Source organism: Pocillopora damicornis, chromosome 3 (genome assembly GCF_964200805.1).
Source record: "Pocillopora damicornis chromosome 3, jaPocDami1.2, whole genome shotgun sequence".
NCBI classification, from domain to species: domain Eukaryota; kingdom Metazoa; phylum Cnidaria; class Anthozoa; order Scleractinia; family Pocilloporidae; genus Pocillopora; species Pocillopora damicornis.
In genome coordinates, this window is record NC_142672.1 from 29,966,044 (window position 1) to 29,974,593 (window position 8,550).

The 8,550-nt window shown below is 37.8% G+C and overlaps 1 protein-coding gene across 1 annotated transcript; it reads right to left on the reverse strand.

The window, feature by feature from the left end:
* Positions 1-1,509: 1,509 nt before the first annotated feature.
* On the reverse strand, positions 1,510-3,789 carry LOC113671033 (beta-4C adrenergic receptor). The gene has a single exon (XM_027187236.2). It carries the CDS (start codon positions 3,526-3,528, stop codon positions 2,518-2,520), a length of 1,011 nt encoding a protein of 336 aa, XP_027043037.2. The 5' UTR covers positions 3,529-3,789; the 3' UTR covers positions 1,510-2,517.
* Between the last annotated feature and the right edge of the window lie 4,761 nt (positions 3,790-8,550).

Genomic DNA, 8,550 nt, shown 5'->3' on the forward strand with positions numbered 1-8,550 from the left:
AGTTGATTCAAATTTTTGTTTTGAAGTTGTGAGAGTTTGCTCGTTTGTTTGCTGCAAGACGTGTGTAAATATAGTCTTTTCTCCACAAAAACTAAAAATTCGAATGATACACTTAAATTAGACACAAAGGGATTTAATGCTGCTTTTTCTCATTGAATTCCTTCAGTTTCTGTTGTGCAATTTACGGTACAAATTAATGTCCAAATTGAACAGACTTGGAAAGACTTACCGAAAGCGTGTTTGTAGTGTAAGTGAAAAATTCGCTCGTCCTTTCACTACGAACAAATTTTTTGAGAGAATTCAGATATTAAAAGAATGGAAATTCCATCGATTAGTTCAATTGTAACCAAATACCTCACGTTTTAAATTTTTAGGTTTAGCTTTAAGATAAATTACAGACATTTTTAGACAATTGAATGACACTTTTGATGATACAAATTCTTTTCGAAACCAAAGTTTTCTGTCGACCAAAGTGATTTGAGAAAAAGAGAAAAGAGAGGATTAATGAATTATTCATCGGCTTGAGGTAGTGACCGACGTCTTTGCTTAAAAATACTTCCCAGCAGAAAAAACGAGATATATTTATGAAAAGTGGCAACGAATGTAAGGATATACTCGGCGACTCACGAAAGCGTTACCGTGCCCTTGGGTAGAGATAGGAACGCGCTATGAACCAATCAGATCGCAAGATTCGTTGCCGTGCCCACTGAGAAAAAAATTGTGAGTTAATATATGAAATGGTTTGGCCAAATCTGGACTGCTCCAGGTGTATTTAAACGTGTGGGTTGGAGAAAGCGCATTTTTCGGGGTAACTTTGCAAAATCGAAAAACTATACCATTAAACGATAAAATAAAGGGTATGTAACACTATTACAGATTAGTCCTAGCTTTGTTCCAGGTCCCTTCGAAGTTTTATGAAATCCATGAAAACCTTATTTTCATGGAGTTTTTTGTATTCTTTTGAGTGGAAATGGTGCACTTCATCAGCTTTTTTTCCAAGATTTTGGTATAATTTCCAAGGGGTATCGCTCAGTTTTGTTTACTTTTATTGGCTCTATAATTTTACATTGAAGAGACACATGCCTTGCCAACCCTAAGCAGTTTTCACAAGGCAATTTAAGTTAATTGAAGGTTATAGTTGGAGTTAAGGTTACCTTACCCTTGGCAAACTTCCATTTTTCCCTTTATATAAAATATATATACGTACTGCTTATGCCAAATCATGAGCTGCTATATGGAGTAGAGCCAAAACTGTGGTCTGGGACTTTGAAGTTTGAAATTAGATCAAATGTTAATTTTCTTTCTTGCCTACGGAATGATTTCTTGCTGGAAATTCTCAAAGCCTCAAAATTTCGTAATCCCTTGTTTTTTTTCTCTGAAATTATCACGACTCCTGATTCGGAAGCGCCGCAACAAAATGGACTTCTGACGTTTTTAAGATACTCTGAGCTCTTCTTACTTCATTAAAATTCTTAAAACTGTCTAAGGAGGTTACTTCTTTAGCATAACGAGTTCTTAGCTCATTTATTGTCATATAGTGTCACGCAGATTTGTCACGCAACGATCCGGGTTCAGGAAAAGACAAATGAATAAAAAGGGTGGGTTTCTACAGAAACTGTGCTGCTGTGTCGGTGATAGAGTATAATAAGATAATTTGGTTTTATCAACTGAGTTGATAATGAAAATCGGCTACCGTAAAAAGTTTCAAAGCTGACGTTTCGAGAGTTAGCCCTTTGTCAAAGCGAGTAAAAGAACAGTTCTGCTGTGACTTTGTATGGTATGCATTACTCGCCTCCTCTTCTCGTTCGCTACAACTATTGTCAGGAATACTGAAAAATCCATTCGAAAAGAATACGAAAACAATGAGACAAAATGGAATCTACTTGATTCGCATGAAGAACAGATAAATAACGTGAAGAAAATTAATTAATCATGTAGTCTGATCATCCGGTTGAGAGTAGTCCTAAACACGACTTTTTGTTCGTTGAAAATGACTGGCGTTTCGACAACCTGAGTTGAAGTAGTCAGCAGAGTAAAGTTTGGTAACTAGAATCGACAACATTCCTTCCCAGGACTTCGCTCAACCGAACAAGCGGACTTCATGATCGTGTGTAACTATTTACAATAGTTACAAAAGTCCCTTTCTTAAATCTACACAATAGAACTAAATAGTCTTGTTTTCTAAGGTAACTGTAGATTTTCAAAGGCCAAATTATGCGAGGTCAAAGAACATTTTCTCAGTAACCAATAGGAATGCACGCTTTTGCAGTCAATCAGCTGTTTATTGGCACCGTGCCGTTTATTTGGTCTTGCGTGCTTGCTGACCTCTAAAACAAATCTTTAAAATAATTAATTCTTCGGATTTGACATCTTTTTAGCTTTACAGCGATATATACTTTTCAAGGGTTTTATATTGGAGGCGACTCAGGCATGAACGTTTTACGCTGAAGGTCCACGATAATCTTGATCTTAGGCAATTGATATCTTGGTAGATGGACAGACACCTCGAACATTACCTTAAACATTAGCTTCTTCCGGCAATTCTTCGTTTTCAGTAGCCGTGGTGGTGTCATTTGGTGCAGTCCGAGCCCCTTTGGGGCAACACAGCAGTTTGCGGAATTCCTTTCGGAAATCGTTATTGTTGAAAGTGTAAATAAAGGGATTTATCGTCGAACTCAGAAAGCGGAAAAAGGTAACAAGCAATTCCGCAATTCGCGGACATGTTTCTGGTGAGAAGCGCTTCCAAAGTGCAAGTGCCCACAATGGAATCCAGCAACACAAAAACCCGGCGCCCACGTAGAGCAGCACTCGACTAATGTTTATCTCTTTCACAGTGCTTCTCCTTGCAGTGCTTTTGTTACCATTAGTCGAGTTCTGCAGCGATGGAACCACAATCTGCTGATGCTGACTGGTTTTGAAAAAGATCTTGTAATAGCTGAATATACCGATACACAACGGTATAAAAAAAAGCACTCCGACCATGATGGTGTACTGAACGATTTGACTTGCAGCAGTTGGATATGTAAAGGCACACACTGCGTAGCCAGTGATAAAACCAATGTTTAGCCAACCGGTGAGTCGCCCAGTTAACAGGTAAAGGGCCAGAGACATCCACAGGCAACACACCCAGATCTTAGATCGGTAAGGAGAAAATACCTTGTTGTAACTGTTCCCTTTAACAATTCGCATATAGCGGTTGAATGCTGTTAAACCCATGGTTGCCGGGGTCACGTAAGTAGCGAACGGGCCAATGAATCCTTGAAGCTGGCATAAGGCGAAGCCGAAATCAAATCTTCCAATGATCAGTGTAGCTGATGCCAAAGGCATTTCAATCATTGCGACCAATAGATCGCTGACAGCCAGAGCAATGATGTACACATTGGTGGTTGATCGAAGATTACGGTTTCTGTACACTGCTAAACAGACAAGACTGTTCCCAGTGATACTTATGATGTTCAAGGCAAGGCAAACGCCCGATTCAGTCACAACAGCTGCCAAGCTTCGGTGTGGTAACTCCAGGATAGACATCTTGTCTAAAAAGAAAGGCAGACGACAGAAAACATTTTAGCATAGTGTGGTAATGGATCTCTTAACCATCGTCCATTTTTTCCAGTGAATGCAAGTTATTCGTGGTTATGGTTGAAGTTTGTATAGAACACTAAATAATTCGCCTTAGGCGAAGGAGAAATTTATGAATATTTGTTTAGCCGTCGGCTTTGTAAATATTTCTTTAAAATAAAGGCGAGACGTTATTTACCATAACATGTTTTGAAATTTGACGTTGATGGCGACTTTTTACTTTCTAGTCTTAACGCAAAGCTGGACGCATTAAAATGCCCTTAAATTTGTGTTACTCAGAGAAAAATTAAACCATAATTCTCTCATTCACGTCTTTGTTTCGGTTTTTTTATGAAAATACGTATCCATTTTGCAATATTTAAAAACCTTCTGTTTGCGAAACACCGGCAAACTTTTGTCGTTTGTGTGGAAATTGTATGTATGCTGTTTGTTCGGAATGACAAATTTATCCGCACTGTCAAACGAAAATTAAAGAATTCCCGAAACCAATATGAGCACCATAGACAGTTAATTAGGCTTGGGTAGGGCTTCGCTTGCAAAAGTTGCGTCAGGAACTACCATCAACCGCTTAAATTGAGTCTTCATTTGAAGCAAGGCAAATTCAAGGGATGTTTGTTCCTTTGTGAAAAAAATTGATTTTATTGTGGTTCACTCCTGGAGATGATTTGAGATCTGGCAACCCACAAGTCAGACATAACATATCCTATTTGAAGATGTAGAAAAAGATCACCTACGCGGAAATTTTGATTCCTCGGCTGTGTTGAGAACACAAGTCAATCATCCGAACCATTCGAGTGTTGGACATTTGGTCGGAGAAAATGTGGGGACTCGAAGCTGTATGAGTTTTAATATAGTGGAGAATGGAGCGGTGCCTTTCTAGATAACATGGTAACGGTGATGTAGCAATCAATCGCTCTGACGAAGGGCTAACGCTCGAAACGTTAGCTTTTTTACCCTTTACGGTGGCTAATTTACGTTTTCAACTCAGTTGTTAACACTAAATTACCTGCTATACTCTCCCATCGACGCAGCACCACAGTTTCTTTAGAAACTTACCCCTCTATTCCTTTAACGGTGATGTAGGACGAGATTAACTGAATACATGAGAGGCTTTCGTTTATTCCAAGGGGAACAACGGTGTTGATTTAAGAGATGATTATCTTCTCAAAATTGTGACTTTCAAAGTTGCCTAAGTCCTGATTGTTCAACTGCTGATGACAGTTTAGATAGGTAAGGTCATTCTTTGGAATCTCAAGGACAAGTCAGAGGCAAAGATTAAAATTACATGGTTTCTGGAGCACAATACTTACCCTAATAAGGCTGATAAGACAGGTGTCTGAGGTTTAATTTAAATATTGCGACTTTTGTGACTTTCAACTAAGATGAAATTCTCTCGATCTAACTTCATCTGACTATAAGACTTGAAGGATTGGAATATCTAAGTTTAATTCAACTGAGCTAATTTAGTCACTGACTTGTCATCTTGCGATTTAAGTCAGTATTTAATTTCCTGAGCTAGCTTGAATGAATTTTCTTTGACTTACCGTTTCAACTTGATTACTAAGTAAGCCAAAGGATGCACTTTGACGCAAAGGAACAGGAATTTCTATCTAGTCACAAAGGCGACTATAATTTAACAACTCACCATCTGTCAGTATCAGCATTAGTGAGAAATTAGATCCATTCCAGGTGAAACTCCATCAAACAAAGCTACTTCTATGGCTATTTATAGTTTTTGGTACATGTGCAGTTGCTTGAATTGATCGCTTTTGTTTCGCACCAAATAAGAACTCAGAGCGTTAAGTTCTAAAATTGCCTCGATTCGAAGTCAGTACATTTGCTCTATATTTCTTTTTTTAAGTGAACGCCTATTAAGGATAAGAAGCTGAGCGCGAGAAACGTATTCGAGCTAAATTAGGTATGATTGTTTGAAAAGTGAAAATAAGGTTATTTCGGTTCCGTTGCAGATTGAGTCAGTCATATATAAATACGTCAAGCTTAAGTACAAGCCAGGTAAATGATGTAGATAACTTTCGCCCTCAGGCTTTAAAAAAATGCGAAATATCATGTTTCAAAATTCGTGTGACATGCTCAGTTCATGCAGTGGCAGAAGGTTGTTCAGAACCAGTATGAAATTGGAAAATTTTGTGATCAGAGTGGTGATTCACTCAATGGTTTTAATTAGTTTTTCGTGGTAATTCCACGCGGCTATTAAAGTACGATTAGAATCTGTACTAGAAAAGTGAAAAAGCATTCAGAAAACGATGAATCAAATGCCAAGCATACATTCGAAACAATATATTCTCTTTTATAAATTAAACAATTGGTTACGAAATAAACTGAAAGTTCAATATTGTGCGCGAGCTGGAGTGATTTTTTTTCCATTAAGGGAGGAAATAAGAGAAAATCCGGATATTGGCTCAGAACAAGATAGCTTGATTAATCGTGACGATTCTTTCATAAGACAGAATATTTGTCTTCGTCGGACATGGTAGTAGGATTAACAGGAAACCATTTCACCCTTCTAGGTTGTGAAATGAATACAGAACTGATGATTATAAAACAAGGCCAGTTGAGTTGATTGGGGCCATTTTGCAGTTGTGGAAGGGCGAGCTCGATTAAGAGATCAATTCAAAGATTAATTGTTTAACTCACATCTTCTCGGACATAGCGATTTTCATAAGTCATCTTAGTGGTTAATGGGAGTTGTCGCTCTCCATCTTGAAACGGTATACTGTATATTGTTTAAAATCAAGATGGCGATTATAGACAAGAGAAAACCAGGGCAACCCACAGGGTATCTTAGATGTGTGAAATTGATGTGAATTTTTCTACTTCCGTTAATTTTTTTTGTCGAAATGTTCGCCTGTAGCTCGTATACAACCTTTTTTTCGTTTCGGTCTCAATTTTTCATCCTATTTTGAAACCCTAGCTGTCTCGTCCTATTTCGAATTTTTGGCTAAAGGCCTAAAATTGATCGCCGTCTATATAGTGAATTCCATGTCTGGCGGTAAAAGCTTTGGATAAAGAGTGTAACGACTAATTTGCTCAAAGGGAATCAACACAGTACTTACATTCTCAGCAAAGAATTTTGACTTTATCCAAAGACACCGTTTCTGTCACAGTGCCCTGTGGATATAGAAGTCAGCGGGAAAGTTTTACCAACTTTTTCAAATGCCGGGAACTGTTAAGCTGACTCGACAGATTTCTAACATACCAATCAAGGTCAAGCAACTGATCATTACAGCTAAGAGTCCGATTAATTACAATTCGAATTTGTATACGGAAAGAATCCGGAATCTGTGACATTAGTTTACAACCGATCTGACCAACGGTATTTCTTGTTTGCAAGAATCCGCGGTTCATGAATTGTTTTGAAGCTAAACCTTCTGATTCGCAAATGTATTCACCTCCATTTGAGTTCGAGATTCTCAATAAAGAAAAAATATAGAACATAATAAAAAAGAGACAAACAAACAAACAAACAAATCGGCTGAGGTGATTCATTGCCTGACTTACTAGACATTGGAGGTGACAACAATAGCAGAAACAGGTCATCAAAATGAATACCTTTCCGACGAAACGAGATGACGAATCACCTAGAGACCTTAATTTATACCAGCATTTACTTATCTATCTTTAGTGATCGGGTGATGCACGTGTATGAACTTAATTTGCTCTTACTGGCTATGCCATAAAGGTTTCACCATGTTTGCCAGAATTATGGCATCATGCATCTATGCCGTTCGCATTCTTGAGCGTGAGTTGTTTCCATCAACAAGAAGTGAAATTCTCCACGCACAGCGTACAACTGTCTTCGGCTCCTCACGAACGGTCACTTTCAAAGGATACGAAAAAAAATGCACCTTGAAACACAGCTGAAAGCTGTCTGACTGATTGATAAATTTCAATTTGGTTTACCGTCTCATAATTTCGTTTTGTTAAATAAGTTGATGTCGGACTTCATTTAAATGAGGTAATTTAGTGTTAACAACTGGGTTGAAAACGTAAATTAGCCACCGTAAAGGGTAAAAAAGCTGACGTTTCGAGCGTTAGCCCTTCGTCAGAGCGATTGAATAAATTACCTGCTATACTCTCCCACCGACGCAGCACCACAGTTACTTTAGAAACTTACCCCTTTATTCATTTTTCATTTAAATGAAGCTGCTACACTCATTAACATATTATATTCAAAACGCCTCAGTCAGACGGGGTGAAGGACGTGTTATGAGTTGTTTTCGAAAGGCACGTTTTTTTTTCTTCTCACCTATACTGATATCAAACCACTTTAAACACTAAAAGTGTTCAATACGTAAATCAAAATTACAAACCACTGCCTTGCTTACCAGAAAAGTTAGCGTCAAATTTACGATGTCACATTTCACTTATCAACGTAAACAAAACATTGTTTTGCAGAGATTATTCTCAGAACCGTTTAATTCCTTCATTCTTCATCAGCCTGTCTCAATTCTTAACGAAAGTATTGATTCTCCAAACTCCTTAATTGATTCATGTCTCGGTGATCGCGCGAATGAACCAATTGTTTGATGACATTTTCAACCAAGTACTTGCAATGGTCTGTAAAGAGAAGTTGCCTCCTAAAACTGGCCCACAATTTATGAGCGTGTTAAATGAGGATGCAGTACTCATTCGCGCAATTGAATCTATCGCACAAATGTACTATGGTATAACAGCACAGAGCTCATATTTTAAAAGAAGAGATCCACAAGATTTATTAAAGTTCTTTTCATTTAACTAAAACTGTCATGCTAGAGCTAATGATTATTTTTGCCGCGCCACAGAACATCAAGACCGCAATATTAGATAAATAACATGGAGTGAAATAAACTTATAGAGTTCACCTTACTTTTCCTCCTCTCTTATAATTCCCATTATTAAACAAAGTGAATGTGTTTACTAACTTGTGCAATTTATGAACTTGTGAGATTTTTCTCCGCGTTAAAATAAAAA

Coding starts and splice junctions, on each gene's coding strand:
- LOC113671033 (XM_027187236.2), bottom strand. CDS start 3,528: ATGTCTATCCTGGAGTTACCACACCGAAGCTTGGCAGCTGTTGTGACT.